Raw genomic sequence first — 19,336 nt, forward strand, 5'->3', positions numbered from 1 at the left:
TTTTGAATTAAAGTTACTTGAGAAACAGCCAGTGCAAGAAGAACACTCTGACCCTCCTTTGTTCCCCTGAAACCAGGAAACAAACACCCATGGGAAAGTATTCTCCCTATATCAGGAGGATGGAGGGCATCCTTATCACCCGAGATAGGGAACTCGGAGCAGAGGAAGCTATATAAGTAAATTTTGTTACCTCCTCATTAATTTGCTACTCCAAGCCCAAACTCCCTTATTTTGTCAAATATTCACCAATAATTGTTTCTTTGTCTAAATGGTATATAAACAGCCTGCTTTGGTCATTTCCTTGAGCACTCTATTGTTATGATCTCCCATATGTATGTATTAAATTGGTTTTCTTCTCATTATTCTACCTTGTATTAATTTTATTATTAGTCCAACCATAAGAACTCTAGGGGTAAGGGGAATACTTCCTCCCTACCCCCCGCTATCAGGAGTTGAGCTGCTTGGACTGGACGTTCCTATCATCCTCATGATGCTGATATGCAAGTGATGATGTTTTGCATTTTCAGGAAGAAAATATTACAGGCTCGGAAAGAACAGAATCAAATAAGTCTAAAGGAATTAGAGTAGCAACTTCAGATTCTAGGGAACCTGCAAGAGGTATTGTTTCTTGAATTTTTTAATTCACTCATTTCTCTATTGTGTTTGGGTTCTTACCCATGTTTTCAATGGATTCTGTAATATGGGTAATGTTGAAAAAAGTTTGAATGAGGTATGTTTGCTCCACTGATTCTGTTTTCCCAGTTATTCTTTATAATTTGTTGCTTAAGATATAAATCCCTTGCTCTTAGTCTGTCTTTTTAGTAACTGACACCATTAGATGAGGATTGTTCATTGTCCTTTTTCCTCAATCATCCTCTGAAGTGAGAAAATAAGTGCACTAATTTCCCTTCCCAGTTTTCAAAATCAAATCACATTTATCTCTCTCTCCTTTCTAGATTTCATGTGTATCATTCACCGTGGCATTCCAGTCGTCACAGTCTATATGGTGCAGTTTTAACATTGTTTTACTAATGCTTGTATTTGATTCCTGAATTCACAATTGCAAATCACACAAAGCACAATAAAAGTATCCTAGGGAATTAGATTTCTTAAAATGACTTTTCACTTAATCTGATATGTAAGAGATCAGTGTGCAAGAAGAAGTTAGTAACAGCAATTGTATGTCATACAGGCAATCATTGGGATTTTGAAGCAGCAATAATTAGCATGATAGAAATTAAGTGATTAAGTAAAATACTGTTTTTTTCAAGTGGGTCCACAGTCTGTCTTTGAAAATGAGATGGCTCTGCACTGAGTTTTCCCATATAATTTTATGTTCTAGATGTGTAAGAATATCTTGAGGCACCACCCAAAGAGATTTACCTGCAGTTGTTTTGTGGTAGTATTTACTGGTCTCCTTGGGAAACAAATTATCTTTTCAAATCTTTTCATAAGAGTTTTCTAGGGGGCTTGCCCCATGGCCGAGTGGTTAAGTTCGTGCGCTCCACTGCAGGCACCCAGTGTTTCGTTGGTTCGAATCCTGGGCGCGGACATGGCACTGCTCATCAAACCACACTGAGGCAGTGTCCCACATGCCACAACTAGAAGGACCCACAACGAAGAATATACAACTATGTACTGGGGGGCTTTGGGGAGAAAAAGGAAAAAAATAACATCTTTAAAAAAAAGAGTTTTCTAATATTCCAGAACAATAATAAATATTCCTGATAAGGGAACTCCTTTATCCTAAATCCCTACTCTAATGATCCCAAGGAGAGGTCCAGAGGTATAATGGCCCATCAGAGTTCTTCTCCATTGGACCAAAAATCACAGACTTTTATGCCTCCTGTTTGAAAAGGCATTGCCCCACTTCATGTCTGCACAACTCAGGGAAGATCTCTCTACTGTCCTGCTTTGCTCCCATTCTTTCTCTTTAGCTCATGAGGCTCTGAAAATGTTGAATATAATAAAATTAACACAAGACAGAGTAACAGAAGAAAAACCAATTTAATATGTATGTACAGGAGATCATAAAAATATGCTAATGCCCCAAATATCTAGGCTTCCAAGGATGTACCTGATCAGACCTTCAGTGAACAGGTAATTCTACTCTAATAAAATAGCTCCAGATAATGAAGGGAAAAAACTCCTTTTTGTTTCAAGAAAATATAATACGATGATAAAATCTATTGAAGAAAGCAGGCTAAACAAATTTCTGAGCAATCTCATTTATAAATGAGGACACAAAATCCTACTTCAAATATTATTAGATAAATCTGGTGTCACAATACAGAAAATACCAAACAAAGGAAACAGCTTTACTGCTGTAAATAACAAATCACAAACATCAAATGGGGGTAAATATTATTCATAAAACAAAATATCCCACACAAACTTTTTTCAACATGACCTTTATTGTGGAATTCATTTAAATAAATAATCGAAGACACAAACACAGTCTGGAAATAGCTAAATCCAAAAGTTCATGAAACGGAACCTTTTTCAAGCTTCCTAGAAACTGAAGTAACTAACTCTAACTTGTTCAAATTTATCCGATTCTACTCTTTTCCAGTCTATACTCTTTTGTTTTTTAAAGCGCAGAGCTTCATGACCTGCAAGTATGTATCACTGGATGACGGGAGCCTCCAATCAGAGCACTCCAAGCCCCATCCCCCACTGGCTCAGTCAATGAAGGACCTGCAGAACCTGACCCACAGTCATTGGTTCAAAGCGGGAGCAAGTGACCCAGGGGTGAACCAATTAGTGCCTTCCTTGGTGTTCATCCTTGGAGACTCAGGAAGAAATCGATGTATTTTTTTTTTTGTCTGTTTGTTCAGGGGTCTTAAATCTCAATCCCTGCTAATAGTAAGTTTATTTGGGAAGGAAAAAATCTCTCTCTGGTTAGACAAGGAAGTGATTCTAATGACTAGAAGAGTAGCTCCACATTATATATTTAAGAAATGCTGAGTAAAACCACTCTGGGCAAGCAATTGTTTTTCCCATCTCACATCTGTACGAGTACTCACTTAACAGCTAAATGTCTTTCACCCGCCACCATGTACTTCTCATATGCTCCCACTCAGTTTAACACTTACATTGCTCTGGGTGGAATCAATAAACTAATGAAAATAACGACTACCAAATGGAAGTGAACAATGGGAGTTATTACCCAATCTCAGCTCAGCTTGCAATGTCCATTCTTTCCTTTAGGCCCTTTGAAATGAGCCTAATCTTGTGCAAATACAGCCTAAATAATGTGCAAATGCGGAGGATGCTGACCCTATCTTGGACGTACAGTATCTTTTTCAAATTTGCAAATGGCATTGTTGAAAGGAAAGCAAGTATGTTGGATGACAGAATCAGGATGCAAAGAAATGTGACCATGAGCAAATTTGAGCACATCAGCAACCAGGATGGTTCCCCATGTGTGTAACTTGGATCCAAAGGATCTGGGAAGTGTCACTAGGAGAAGACTTGGGGGTATAGAGGCAGGCACACAACAGCTGACTTCAAATATTGGAGGAAGGATTAACTATGCTGTGTGAGTCTCCAGCACACAGTCCTAGGAAAATTAAATAGCAGCTACAAGGAGGCAGTTTTGGGCACAGTGTAAACAGCCTGTCATGGCAGGGGACTGAGTGAGTCCACTGGATAACTGTTTCAGGAAAGAGGTAAGGTATTGTTGACCACCATGGTTACTTTCAACTCTCAAATCCTCTGGCTACACTAAGCCCTGTGATTGTGTCACCTCACTGACATGTAATCAGAGTTGACCCACCTACTGTTTTGCTTATGGAAGTTTATTATTGCAGAGAAAACAGCTTCCACTTCCTGTAAACCCAGTGATTATGTAAGGATGTCAGCTCTTAGAAGGGGGCGTAAGATAATACTTGAGGGTACAAGTAGACACAGACAGCACAATCCCAATTTGTATGAAAAGATGAATATTAATAGACCACAGTTTGGATGGTTATACACTCAAATGCTAACACTTCTAATTGGTAGGATTATAAGTGATTGGTTCTTATAAGTTTCAAGAGATGAAAGTATTGTTAAGGGCAGGGATCGGAACTTGCCTATTTATATGTATTCCTTATTGTATTAGTCAGCTTGGGTTGCTGACTAATACTATAGACTGGGTGGTTTAAACAACAGAAATTTACTTTTCACAGTTCTGGAGGATAGAAGCCTCAGATCAAGGTCCCACAGGGTCATTTTCCGGTAAGAACTCTCTTCCTGGCTTGTGGATGGCCACTCTCTTGTGTGCTCACATGGCAGGGAGAGAGAGATCTCTGGTATCTCTTCCTCTTCTTCTAGTTCTACCAGATTAAGGCCCCATCCTTAGGACCTCAATTAACTTTAATTACCTCCTAAATACCCTATCTCCAGATCCAGTCACATTTGGAGTTAGGACTTCAACATATGAATGCTTTGGACAGGAGAAACAATTCAGTCCATAGCACTTACACTCCCCACGAACACCAAAAATTCTTGGTTCATAAGACAGTGAATCAAGAACCAGACCAGAGGTTCAGTGCTACAGGTCATTAGCAGGTATTCGATATCTGAGTTTATGCTCAATAGAATATGTGATGTACTTAGCACAGTGCATGTCAGTAAGTACCTCCCGGCCCCTTCCCTATCCAACCGCAGCCCTGGGTGTCCCCGTCCATTAAGTTGAAAGCACTTTCCAGAAAACAGGAGAGCCCAGCTAAAATCTCAGCTCTTATTCACCTTAGATCACTCTGGACCCTATGTTTTCATTGCCTCTCTCAAGGTTCTGTAATTCTATGATTCCATCTCTATGGAAAAAGCACCTAGCATCCCCAAGTCAGAACCCAATGGACCTGAACAGAGGGGAGCCTTTCCCCTGTGACTAATCTGCTAAAGTGGCTTTCCTGCAACCGTTTTGTTTGGCTGAAAAGAGATCCCTTGTATACTTTCATTCCTTAGAAGACCACCAAGAATGGACCACAGGAGTCTCAACGTAATGATTATATTTATTATTTTATCACTACATTAGAAATGAAAATAAACTGTGAGAAGCTGCAAACGCATGCAACTTCATGAAGATTATGGAGCAATGGAGACGCTCATTGTAGAAGATTAAAAGTGGTTTATCCTGTAGGGGGTGCATGGACTACACAAACAAAGCTCATCGATGGTGAGATTATTGACAGCATCTGCCAGCTGGAACTTACGCACCAATGAAAACTTTAAAAATGAACATAAGGGAAAATTGGCTACCCCTGACCTCTTAGCCAGGGAGCATGGGTGAGAAGACATCAGAAGATGCCTAAAATCTCTACAACACAAAGGTTTACAAAAAAAAAACGAGCCCAAATCCAAGACACTCAGGCAGTGTTGAAATTTGATCTTGGGAGGAAATCCCCATTTTACGATGTTTGAACACACTCTTTCTCCTGTTGGATAGCTGGGGAAAAAACAAATACAAAACATCAGTAAGAGGGTATTTTCCTAAGATTAAGTGCAAAGGAGCCCTTTGCCAAGTCATCGAAGGCTGACATACTTGCTTAACTTTCAAATGCCAAAGAATTAACTACAAATCCTCCATCGGGTGTGTGTGTGTGTTAACCAACTGAACATTCACTAGAATCTACATCAGCTGTTTTTTTTCCCATTTGAGATGCAGATTTATGCTGTTGCCATTTTTTACCATAGATTATTCTGAGACTGAGGAGCAAGTGAAGCATTTTCTTCAGATTTATTTATTGCCATACAATCAGGAAGTTATACCCTTTCAGATAATTTTGACTAACTTTGGAACTTTCAAATAATGCTGCCATGAAAAAATGTGCCCCTTGGGTTGGAGTTTCTCAGTAGGCTATAAGTCAGGAGGGCAAAACTGATCCCTTGATCCCTGGGAGACTTGAGTATACCCAAGATCTAAACTAGTTCTCCCACCGCATCTCGTCATCAGGTAGAGAAGGCCAAAGCTCCAGAGTGTATGGCTCTATAGGGATAAGATCACAGGCCCAAACTGCTAGATGCAGAAAAATGGCAAATAACCAAAAGTTGGACAAAACTTAAGATGCTTCTAATATTAAGTCTAATATTCTAAGATTGGTTTTAATGTGGTTTTTAGTAATTTTCCAACAAAAAACTTTTTTTCATTCCCCCATTACTACTAGGGCCTATTTTGTGAAAAACACGTATATAAGCAAGGTAAGAAGGCAAATATTTGATATTTTTATATGTTGCATTACATACATTGGTACTCTACTTATTGCTTACTTTGTGCCAAAATTTACTGGATGAGTTTATTTACTGAACCTATCAATCTTCATCACTGTTTGCCTCAACTAGAGAGCCCCCATGACTTACTTTCCTTTGAAGGAAGAGTATTTTTTTCTTCAGTATTAGTTTTCTTCAGTTTTGATCTGTCAAACTTCTCCACTTCAGACAAATCTGGCTTATCACTCATCTTGAATCAAAGACTGAAAAAGAAATTAAAAAATTTATCTGGTAGAACTATTATCGGACTAAGGAGTAACAGCCAAAATTCTCACATTTAATATCAATGTGTATTTTACCTGCTGATTTTCAAGAGGAAAAGAGCAACAGATCTTAGAAGAGTTATGTTTTTATTAGAATACTTTTTCTTCCACATCATTACCCCATTTCTGATAGACAGTAAATGCCACTGAATCAGGGTGCACTAGAAACCAAGATGCCCTACAAATCCTGAGCCAATATGTCCGACTCTTTTAAAATCATAGCAAAGGTAAAATGGAGGTGATAGAAACCCAATAGTAAAAGGGATAGTAAAAATAAGGACTGGGTTCCAACAGCTAATGAATTTGTAACAGTAGATAGCATTATTTGAGAACCTTCATGTTGTATTCAATTACTTTTGGGGCATATTTTCTTGGGGGGGTTGGGAGCAGCACACAAAAAAGGGTGGCATAAGTTGTACTAGTTTCTTTCCATTTTATCAGCCCAAAGACAGTAGATCAAGAAACTACAATAGGAGAGGGAGAGAGAAGTCCCATGGCACTTACAGGTTTGTAAACGCTGTTAAAATGGCACAGCTAATTAGCATCAGACCAAGGACGTCAGCAGAAAGGGGTAAACCAAAGAGTTGAGTTTTATTTCACCAAGTTTTCTCTGCAAAGGGAGAGGCTAGAAGACGAGGTTTGTCCAGAGGAGCCAATGGGAGACCCAAGAGATTGGAAAGCAGGGCTCTCACGCGCGCGCCTGGCCCCACCCTGGCGGGCTAAGACACTTCTAGCGCTCAGAGTAAAACAGAGGCCCCCTAAAGCAGCCAGAAGTCCCCAATATGCTCCCCTTCCGTCGAGGTCACCCTAAAACCCTCCTCTGACAAGAGATCGGACGCCGACCTCCAGAGGTGGGGAAACCGGGACTAATAAACAATAACACGGTTGGGTGCAGAGGCCGGTTTTCTCAACGTTGTAAAATAAGCATCATCGTTGACCGGCGCGCAGCTTAACCTATCGGCCCAGGGGGAGAGCGCGCAGGGCAGCCCCAGAGGGCCCACTCCGGGCGGCTGCCCCACTCCCCATCCTCGCAGCCTCAGACCAGCAGCCACCGCCGACGGGCCGCTCCGGGGGCCGCGCCCTCGGGCCTTCCGGGGACCGACCCGGGAGCCCCGGCGTGGCGCGCAGAAGGCGGCGCCCCGGCAGACAAAGGCGCCGACTGGCCAGGAGGCGCCTCTACGAAACGCCAGTCCCCACCCGGCCCTTCCAGTTCCTGAAGGCGCGACACCCCCGCCCCGCGGCCGCCGCGCCCTCCCGTCCCCACAGTCCTCTGGCTCGGGCGGCGCCGCCTGTCCTCACCCGAAAGCCTGAAGACGCGCGACAAGCAGATAGCTGGGCTGGGAACGCTCCGCACACTAGACGAGGCCGCCTTCCCGCGCTGTACCTCTAGGGCTCCGCCGCGCAGCAGGGCCCCCCCCAGGCCCCGCCCCAGCCCCTCCGATTGGCCGAGGGGCCTCAGGCCCGCCTCCTCGCCCTCCCTCCGTTGTAGCCTTGTCGGCCCGAGTCACTGTCTCCCTCTATTCGGGAAGTCAATGGCTGCGGCGGGGTCTTGATGACGTCACACCAGACCCGCCTCCCCAAGACCCCATCCCAGCCTTCCCTGATTCGCCGAGGGATCCAGCATGTCTCCCCTACCGCTCCTGGTACTTTCGTCCTGAGGGTCTGCTTCCCTTCTGCCCAAGTACACTCACTCCTCCACGATGAGTGGGGCCTCTGCCATAAGCAGACACTCCTTGCCCAGTTAGCTTTGACCGTCTGGAACTCCGAGATCCAAGCTGAAGGAACCGTAATCAGGGTCTCTCGGCTGTTTTAGCCATAGGAGCCTAAGCACGCTGTGAAAACCAAACGGTGGTTTGGAAGCGGTGCTCAGCATGGTCTGTTCTAATCCCTGGCCAGGTCGTGGAAGAGGGGTGCTCATGGAGAGGGTGGGCAGTTTAGGGTCATTCACCCTCACAGGTGGACAGTTCTGTGACAGTGGTGCTCTCCTACATAAAAGTCACATTTTCAATTTTCTCAGCCAATGAACATGGTACTAGTCGGTTTAGGGTAATCAGAGGAGAATCCACTGAGGCTATTCATCTTTATTTCCCCAATCCCTAGCGCTTTGCTTGGCCCACAGGAGACACTACATAAATGCCTGTCTGTAGATTGAAGTAATAAATCCATGATAGAGCAGAATTTTTGGACAGCAGCACCACCCAGTGTCTATGTTGGGGGAGAAAAGGGTGGATCTGGTAGTTACTTGAAAGGACTAAATGTTCCAGGTCTTTCTGGATACTCACCCAGAACCTTAGAGGGTTAAGGTAAAATGGAGACAGGACTACGTCTTTCCCTTGCACTCCATGTTTTCCATATGGCTCGTGTATGATGGTAGGTATCTACACAGATCAGCAATCACTCTCTCCACAAGGATTTCTCAAGCTTTCCCTGCTTCTCTCCATTCCCTTTTCTGTGGTCTTGTAGCACGTTGTGTTGTGTTACTCATTCAATAAATAATATTCATTGAGTACCTACAATGTTCCAGGCATTAAATATAATAAACACCAGTGTTTCCACCACTCAGATTTGAATGTTTTTAACATATGGGTATATTTACTTTGGGTTTTTTTAGGGGGATAAAAACATTACAGGAAAACTGAGGTTTCCTTGACCCTTGCCCCATGCCATTCATCCTCCCACTTCCCCAGGAGTAGTCTTATCCTGAATGTGGTATGTGGTTTCTAGTCCATTTTTCTATCATTACAGATTAAGTGATCTCTGTTTCCAGGAGCAATATGCAGCATTGCATGGACCAATGCTTTAGGTCTAAGACTGAACTCCCACATCACTTGGGGTCGACAGGGAGCCCCAGACACCCACTCCTCCCTAGCCCAAACTTAAAAATCTATGTCGAATCTATCTGCCTTGAATACATCAGAACTCATCTAATGATGTTTAGCCCCATTTGTCTCAGTCACCATGTAACCAGGGGCCCTCCAGGCCCAGTTCAACTGACCCCATTTTATCAACAGAGTAATTAAGAGTAGTTTTTGTTTTTTTAAAGATTGACACCTGAGCTAACAACTGTTGCCAATCTTTTTTTTTTTCCTTCTCCCCAAATCCCCCCAGTACATAGTTGTATGTTCTAGTTGTGATGTGACTCTGGTTGTGCTATGTGGGACACCGCTTCAGCATGGCCTGACGAGCGGTGCCATGTCCGTGCCCAGGATCCGAACCGCCGAAACCCTGGGCTGCCCAAGCGGAGCAGGGGAACTTAACCACTCTGCCACTGGCCGGCCCTTAAGAGTAGTTTTTAAGGAACTGAGACCCCTTGTCCAGTTCTGCCTGGTTGAAACCACCAACCCATCAACTGGGCACAAATGCTCCATAAGTGACCTTTTTGACGTCAAGGAGCTAAAAACTCCACCCTCAGATCATGGTAACGCTGCCGTTTTGTGAACATGCATCCTATGAAAGAGGTATGAAGTTTGACTATGCTTGTGCAGATCAATTAGCTCACTTCTCCTTACCTCCAGTCATCTATCTCACACTTCAGACTGCCCTGCCCTTCATTCCATAAATTGTGCCCCAAGCCCTGGATTGGGGAGACAGATCTGAGAGCATATGCCCCTGCTCCTTGCAGATCAATCTAGCAATAAAGCTAGTTTCTTTTCCCAAAAGCTGATGCTATAATAATCAGCTTTCTTTTATGCTCATCAGGTCAAAGAACCCCGATTTTATGCTGTAACAACCACAAGAACCCCAAAATCTCTACAACACCCCTCAGCTTCTGTATTCTAACTTCTATAAAGTTGTGACCACATCCCCTGTTGAGTTCACTTCTCACACACACCCCCCCCCACTCCTAAAACAATGCACCCGTGATAATTCCACTATATCCTCAACCTCTTCTCTGGACATGCCCTTTATTGTCTTTCCCTGACAGAAACCAAGCTCTTCCCTGAGAACTCTGTGTCCCTGAAGCCCATTCGAGAGGAGCAGATGACTTTTCTCTCTCACCACCATTGTTACCACAGAGCCTGAAGTTCAGGTAAATGTCTTCCTTGCTGCCTTTAGACCATTCCTTTCTCACTTCCCTGAAAACTTCTAGCTTTTGACAGCTAGTTTTCATTGTTATGGTCATCTGCCAAACTTCAGTTTTCTCTTTATTTCTCACAGATTTTAGCTCCTGGAACGTGGTCACTCTCAACAGTAGTAGTCCAGTTTTAACTCCTGGTGAGCTCAAGAATGACCATTCTGACACACTGACTCTTTCAGTTCCTTGAACATTTCTCCTTCATGACGTTGTCCTTGGCTCCACCTCAGCTGCTCACTCACATGGCTATACCCTAGGCCTTGTCATTGCAATTATAGCAACCCCTCCATAATCTCAATTTCAAACATCTCTCTCTCTGACAATCACCTCCTGTTTTTTTGCAGCTCACTTCCTTTGGTACCCAGACTCCACTATCCTTCAATGTCACCAGAATCTCCAGTTCATTGGTCCTACTATATTTTCACCATCTCTTGCTCCCTTATTGTCTTCTCTCTACTTCCCTAGCTCAATCTTTATAATTACTCATTTACATATACCCTCCGCTCTCCTGACCCTCTCTCACTTTGTATTACTTCTTTGGCAAAATCATAACTCTAGCTAAGTCCAACTACATCTCAGGGAGCCTGAACCCACACAGCTAAACCTGGCTGGAGGAAAATACACAACCACATGACTAATTGGAGTTTAAATTTATGACTATGAACCTCAGTTGGGCCCGTAATGCTGCCAGGCAATCACTCTATAGCTCTCCTCTCCCTTAACTTTCCAACTTTTCTAAGTTACTATGACCTTCTCTTTCCTCGAACTGCCAACACCACCTTCATATCCCAACTATTCATTTGTTTATTTCAGTAGGAAATTGAAGCCATCAGAAGAGAACTTTTACAGACTCTTACCACCAAGTTGCTTCACCCACCAGCACCTGCGTCTGTATATATGGCCTTCCTCTTGATATCATATATGATTGTTCTGGGCTGAGTTGTGTCCCCCAAAATTCATATGTTGAAGTCCTAACCCCCAGTATCTCAGACCGCGACTCTTTAAAGAGGTAGTTAAGGTAAAATGAGGAGATTAGGACACAGACAATGCAGACCAAGGGGTGACCATGTGAAGACACAGGGAGATGTCCTGCAAGCCAAGGAGAGAAGTCTCACCAGAAACCAACCCTGCAGACAACTTGATCTCAGACCTCTAGCCTCCAGAATTGTGAAAAAATTAAACTCTGTAGTTTAAAACACCCAGTCTATGGTCCTTTGTTATGGCAACCCTAGCATACTAATATAACATTTCCAGATTCCCCTCTAAAGCAAGCCCCTCTGCTTTCCTATTAGATCTCTTTCTCTCACACCAATTCAATGATACCACTACCATCTTTCTCCCGCTTATCTCCAACATCATCAATGTTGTGCTCTCTACTAGGTAGTTCCTTTCAGGATACAATCATGCTGTTGTTTCTTATCTTCGTATATATATATTTTTTTCATCATTATATGTGCACTATTTTATGTATACGTTCTCTTGACTCTACTTCCCCACCTGCTATCACCCCATTTCTTTGCTCCCCTTTGATGCAAATCTCTTTTACAGAAATATGCGATTTACATTTCCATGTGCAATATTTGAACACGAATATTTGAAGGCGTCTTTTGAATCAATGTTCCTGGTCTACGACTGCATTCCACTAGGCCTCCTTCCTACATCAATCTGGTGTCAAGAGGGAGCCTCAGACAACCATCCTTCTCTAGTCCCCTACACTCTCTCCCTGTTCTCCACCTCAGTCACTCTGCCCCAGCTATGGCCTTTCTGCTGTTCCTCAAACAAGCTGCACTCACTGTAGCCTAGGCCCTTTTCAATGTCTGTTCCTATCAGGAATGTTCTTCCCCCAGGTATCCACTTAGACTACTACTTCACCCATTCGTAATAGTTGTCTCTGTTCTCTGTTTCCAATTTTTCTCCTCCTATTCTCATTTGAACACATTCCAATCAAGGGTCCATCTCCACCACTCCACTGAAATTGTCCTTGTTGAGGTCGTGAATAACTTCCATGTTGTTCAATCCAACGGTCAGTTCTTAGTCTTTGTCTTACTTGACCTATCAGCAGCATTTGGCAAGGTGACGAGTCACTCCGCCTTGGTTCACTTTCTTCTCCTTCTCAGTCTCCTTTACTGGCTTCTCCTCTTCTCCCAGACCTCTTAAAATGGGAGTCTCCCCGGGCTCAATCCCTGTTCTTCTTCTCAATTCTATCTATACTCCCTTGGTGATCGCTTCCGGTCCAATGGCTGTAGAACCATTTCTATGCTAACAACTCCCAAATTCATGTCTGAAGACCAGATCTGTATCCAAAACTACAGTCCAACTGCCTACTCTGCACCTCCACTCAGATGTCTAATAGACATCTCAAACTCAAAATGTCCCAGACTGAATTCTAATTTTGTCTCCCAAACCTACTCCTCCTACAGCCTTTCCCATCACAACTGATGGCAGTTCCATTAGTCCATCTACTCAGGCCAAAAATCTTGACATCATCTTCCATTCCTCCCTTTCTTTCCCACCACACATCTAAACCACCAGGAAATTATTTTGGCTCTATCTCAGAATGCATCCAAAATCCAACCCCTTCTCACTCTCTCCATTGCTACATATCAGGTCTAATCCATCATCATCTACATCATCTTTCATCTGAATAACTGCAACCGCCTTCTAACAGATCTCTCTGCTTTCATCCTTGATCCTGTATGGTGCATCCTCAACATAAAAACTAAAGTAATCATTTTTAAATATTGATAAAATCATGGTACTTCTCTGCTTGAAATCTTGCAAAGTTACCCAGTGCCACTCAGAGTGAGAGCCAAAGTCTCTACAAAACCCCCACATTTCCTGGTACTCCGTTATATGTCTGACGCTCTTCATCCACTCTCTTCCTCACTCACTCTGTCCCATCTGTGGTCTCCTTACTGTTCCTCAACAAGCCAGGTTCACTGTTGCCATAAGGCCTTTGCAAGGTCTCTCTGGAAAGAGTGCTCTTGTCCAAGATATCCGTTTGTTTAAATTTTCTCACCTCTTTCAAGTCTCAAATCTCACCATTTCAATGAGGGCTCCCTGAGCTATTCTGTTAAATGCTGCAACTTGCTCATCCCTGTTCTCTCCATCTGCCTTAACTTGCTCTGCTTTCATCACTATCTAACACTATACAACTTCTTTACTCACTATATTTATTATTTTATTTCAATCTTCTCCCACTGAATTGTAAATCCACAAGGGCAAAGATCTCTGTTTTGTTCGCTGATTCCAAATACTTAGAATTGTGCACAAAATGAATTGTTTCCTGTTTTGTTTTTTAATTCCCTTCCATGCTCAGAAAGACTACTCAAATCCTCAGATGATTAAAATATTTACACATTTTCTTCTGGTACTTTTCTATTTTTATAATTTACATTTAAATCTTTGATCCCTCTGGAATTTGTACTACAGTTGTTATATGAAAATCAGCCTAATTTTTTTCCTCAAATGGTTACTCCATTGTCCCATAGCATTTATTTATTAGCTTGTCATGTTTTCTGGTGATTTTTGCATCACAACAAATTATATCACATTATGTGGAATCTTCCACAACTTGCTTTTTTTTACACAACATTATGATTGTTTAGATTTATCCATGTTTATACTGTAACATACTTGCATCCATTTTAACTGATATATAATATTCCATTATATGGATATGCCATGGTTTATTTATACATTCCTGTTCTTGTGAACATTTAAGTTGTTGCCTTTTTTCTATTAAAACAATGCTGCAATTAATATTCTTGCTGTAGCTTCCTATTACTCTATAAACATGTCTCCTAGAAGTGAATTGCTAAATAACAAAGTATGTGCATCTTCAGCCTCGTTAGACTACCAAATAGCTTGCCACAGTAATTGTACCAATTTACATGCATATCAGCAGTGTAGAAGAGTTCCCATTTTCCCCAAATTCTTGCAAATAAGCATTTTACGATTTTTTTTTTACCAATCTAATGGGTGAAAATGAGCATCTCCCTAGTGTTTGAATCTACATTTCCCAGATTATTTCATGAGGTAAGAATCTTTTTATCAGTTTTCTGGCCATGCATATTTCCTCTTCTATAAATTGCCTTTTGATATCATTTACCTCGTTTTCTTTTGTTTATCTTTTAGTATTGCTTCTTATGGGCGCTTTACACATTCTATATTCTAATTATTAGTCTGCAATATATTTTGCAAAATTTTTTCTGCATTCATATTTTGTTGGTTTACAACAGAGTAAATAGAATAAACCTGTTTCAGGAAAAAATGAATTTTGGTACACATGCAACTCAACTAATGGGAGCCATGTATAAGAAAGTATCCTATTAGGCAGGTTTTCAAAAACATTTTATTTTGGTACAATATACATTCAGAAAAATGGACATATCTTAAGAGTACATCTTAATGAATGTTCACAAAATGAAGACATCCATGTAACCAGCTTCCAGCTCAAGACACAGAACATGACCAGCCCCCAGAAACCTCTCTTATGCCCCCTCTTAGTGACTGTGTCCAAGGGCAGTAGCCACTCTCCTGAAAATTAGTTTTGTCTCTTTTGTACTTTAAGTAAATGGAGTCACTCAGTATGGATACTCCTCTGTGTCTGGCTTCTTTTGCTCAATATTAGGTTTGTGAGATTCATTCATGTTGTCATGTGTATTTGTAGTTAGTTTGTTCCCTTTACGTACTTAAAACACTATTCATGCTACTGTTGATAGGCATTTGGGTTTTTTCCAGTTTGGAACTTCTGCAGATAGTGCTGCCATAAGCATACTTATGCATACCTCTTAGTGAACATACATACCCATTTTTCTTGGATATATACCTAGAAGTAGAGTTGCTGGTGATAGGACACATATATGTTCAGCTTTATTAGATATGCCCAAGTACTTTTCCAAAAAGCTTGTCCCAATTGTTACTTGTCTTTTAACTTTAACTTTTTCTTAGGTCTTTTATTACACAATTTTCACTAATCAAACGTATCAATCTTTTCCTTCAAAACTTGTGTTTTGTTCAAGAAATTCTTCTCTACTCTGAGGTCATTATGATTTTTGTCTATATATTTAATTGGTTTTAATTTTTTGGTTGTGTAATTTAAGTCTTTTATACATCTGGACTTTATTTTGTATAAGGCATGGATCTAGATTTTTTCCGTAAGGGAGATAGACCAATTGTTAATCATATTTATTAAATTATGCATCCTTTCCCTAACCCCTTTGCAATGCCTCATCTTTGATATACTAATTTCTCACATATACCTTTTCCAATTTTGTAATCAGTTTGTCAAGTTCCACAAGAAAAGGGCCTGTTAATATTTTGATTGGACTATTAATGGATTTATGGATTAATCTGAGAAGAATTGCTAACTTACTGACATGAAATCTTCCCATGCATGAATGTAGTATTGTTAGGAGAGACAATCTACCATGGCCCTGAGCACCCCTACATGTTCTTGCTGAGCATACTAAAAATGCAAGTCCCTAACGACTCTTATCTGAGCCATTTCTCAGGGTCATATTTACAATGAGCAACCCTGAGGGATAAGGAAACATCTCCCCATAGACAAAGAGCAGGCTTGCTTCTGCAGTCTATAAAAGCTGTGGAACCTCCAAACTCATTGTTCCTCTCCTGTATCACAATCTACTGAGGTGCAGTCATACATTGGGGGTCCTTTACATTGCCCTTGTGGGACTTGGGAAGCATTGGGAATAGACACAAATCAACATGAAACTCTGGCTCCTGATTTTGCCATGAATAGTAAAGTTCTTTGTCTCTCACCCAAGATTCTCATGTCTTATGCCAGAATCCATGAAAATATGTTAGCTACTCTATAGGGTAAAATCTCAGACCCTGTGCAGTTGTTGACAAGTATAATTTCTCCACTTTCAGATATTTTTAAAATTTCCTTTAATACAATTTTACACTTTTATGCATAATGGCGTGTACATCTTTGTCAGCTATCTTCCTAGCTGCCTTACAGATTGTGGGGCTACCATGAATGAGTTATTTATTCTATTGCATTTTCTAATTGGTTGTTGAATTCTACATCCTTTTTACACACAAATAGTGTAGCTACTCATATGGAATAATGTACTGTTTCCTTCAGTAGACTGTTGTCTTCTCTTGAGAGCAGAAACCATGCCTTATTCATGTCTATATTCTTCCAACGAAACATCTAATTCAATAAACATTTATTGAACATCTACTATGTATCAGCTACTAAATAAGGAATGAGAGGTATATAACCATAAATAAATTAGGGTGCCTGCTGTCAAGGAATTTACACACTGTAAAGAAGACAGACACATTCACAAAATATTACCATTAAGAAAGTAACATTAAACAGACACACAGATCAATGGAACAGAATGAAAGCCCAGAAATAAAACCACACATCTATGGACAGCTAATCTTTGACAAAGGAGCCAAGAACATACAATGGAGAAAGGAAAGTCTCTTTAATAAACGGTGCTGGGGAGACAGGACAGCCTCATGCAAAAGAATGAAAGTAGACCATCGTCTTACACCATGCACAAAAATTATCTCAAAATAGATTAAAGACTTGAATGTAAGACCTGAAACCGTAAAACTCCTAGGAGAAAATATGGGCAGTACACTCTTTGACATCAGTCTTAGCAGCATCTTTTCAAATACAATGTCTACTCAGGCAAGGGAAAGTAAAGAAAAAATAAACAAAAGGAACTACATCAGACTAAAGAGCTTCTTCAAAGCAAAGGAAACCATCAACAAAACGAAAAGACAACCCACCAACTGGGAGAAAATATTTGCAAATCGTATATCTGACAAGGGGTTAATTTCCAAAATATGTAAAGAACTCATACAACTCAAAAACAAAAAAACAAACAACTAGATAAAAAACTGGACGGAGGAGGTGAACAGACATTTTTCCAAAGAAGATATACAGATGGCCAACAGGCATATGAAAAGATGTTCAACATCACTACTTATCAGAGAGATGCAAATCAAAACTACAATGAGATATCACCTTACACCTGTCAGAATGGCTATAATCAACAAGATAAAAAATAGCAAACGTAGGAGAGGATGTGAAGAAAAGGGAATCCTCATACACTGATGGTGGTAATGAAGACTGGTGCAGCTACTGTGGAAAACAGCATGGAGATTTGCCAAAAAATTAAAAATAGAAATACCACATGATCCAGCTATCCCATTACTGGATATTTGTCAAAAGAACATGAAATCAACCATACAAAGAGATCTATGCACCCTTATGTTCATTGCAGCATTATTCACAATAGCCAAGATGTGGAAGCAACACAAGCACCCGTCAGCTGATGAATGGATAAAGAAATGTATATACACACACACACGTACACACAATGGAATACTACTCAGCCACAAAACAAGACAAAATCATCCCATTTGCAACAACGTGGATGGACCTTAGGGCGTGATGTTAAGCAAAAATGAGCCAGACAGAGAAAGACAAATACCATATGATTTCACTCATATGTAAAAGATAAACGAACACATGGATAAAGAGAACAGATTAGTGGTTACCATAGGGGAAGAGGGAGAGAGGTGGGCAAAAGGGGTAAATGGGCATGTATGTATAGTGACAAATAAAAACTAGACTCTTGGTGGTGAGCATGATGCAGTCTATACAGAAACCAATAAAGAATAAAGTACACATGAAATGACACAACGTTATAAACCAATATGACCCCAATAAAATAATTCAAAAAATTTAAAAAGTAGCGTTATGCAACATGGCAGAGATATAAACAAAGCTATGGAAGTCAGGGCAATTCATTGTGACTTGGAAGGTTCTGGAAGTTCTCATATAATAAGTAGTGCCTGAGTTGGGCTTCAAAAGGTAATCAGGATCTAGACTGGTGCAGATGGAAAGGAGATGACTTCTCATACCATGCCTGACATTCAAGGCCTTCCACAATTTAGTCCCAAGCTACCTTTCCAAACCCAGCTGTTAAGTCCTCCAGGAAAGAAAAATTAGCCTCTCATCCATTAACCATCTTCCAAACTCATAATGCTTGAGTTACCACTGTGTTGCTCTGCATTATATCACAATGATGAAAAGCAAAAGATTTAGAATCAGACAAATTTGGATTTTGGCCAAGGCTCTAAAACTTTCTGGCCATGAGATCTCAGGCAAATAAAAACATGTAGTGGTGCTTATCCAATAAGATTGTGTGATAAATTAGATAATTCTTATAAAGCTTTGGTATAGTACCTGGCACACAGCATGCACTCAATAAACATTAACTATTATGAATGGTACCTCTACTTTATCCATCCCTCTGATGTTAATTCTCAAGTCATTTAAAACACACTCATAGTATATCCATTATGTGTAAAAGATTGTATTAGGTATCATGGAGAACACAAAGATGAATAAGACCCTATCTCTGCCCCCAGTGACCCATCAAGTGAAGGACACAAAATATGTCCACAAATAATTAAGACACAAAGCAGATTAAAAGACCTGGATTCTTGCTCTCGCCCTTTATAGCATGAGAAAGTTGGACCACAAGATCACCAAGACTATTTCCAAATCTAACACTTATGACTTCTATGATTGTAAGTGCTACATCAAGTTTATTAAGTACCAGGGGGAAGTGGAAAAGAGGTTAAACCTAATTTTACCTGGGAGTGTTGGGGACACCTGCATAGAGGAAATGACATTTCAATTGTGTCATAATGGATGGCTATCATTTGGTGAGGGAATAAATGGGAG

General features: G+C 40.9%; 1 protein-coding gene across 2 annotated transcripts; it reads right to left on the reverse strand.

The window, feature by feature from the left end:
- Positions 1 to 4,982: 4,982 nt before the first annotated feature.
- Positions 4,983 to 7,948, reverse strand: TMSB15C (thymosin beta 15C). Of its 2 annotated transcripts, none has more exons than XM_003365853.5 (3): positions 7,818 to 7,948; positions 6,346 to 6,458; positions 4,983 to 5,434 (listed from the first exon to the last, which is right to left on the reverse strand). In XM_003365853.5, the coding sequence occupies exons 2-3, from the start codon at positions 6,443 to 6,445 to the stop codon at positions 5,397 to 5,399; spliced, it is 138 nt and encodes a 45-aa protein (XP_003365901.1). In that variant the 5' UTR covers positions 6,446 to 6,458; positions 7,818 to 7,948; the 3' UTR covers positions 4,983 to 5,396. The 2 variants fall into 2 exon arrangements, with proteins under 2 accessions (XP_003365901.1, XP_023489316.1); XM_023633548.2 differs by lacking the exon at positions 7,818 to 7,948 and adding an exon at positions 7,023 to 7,611.
- Positions 7,949 to 19,336: the final 11,388 nt, after the last annotated feature.

The sequence above is a fragment of the Equus caballus genome, chromosome X (assembly GCF_041296265.1).
Source record: "Equus caballus isolate H_3958 breed thoroughbred chromosome X, TB-T2T, whole genome shotgun sequence".
NCBI lineage: Eukaryota > Metazoa > Chordata > Mammalia > Perissodactyla > Equidae > Equus > Equus caballus.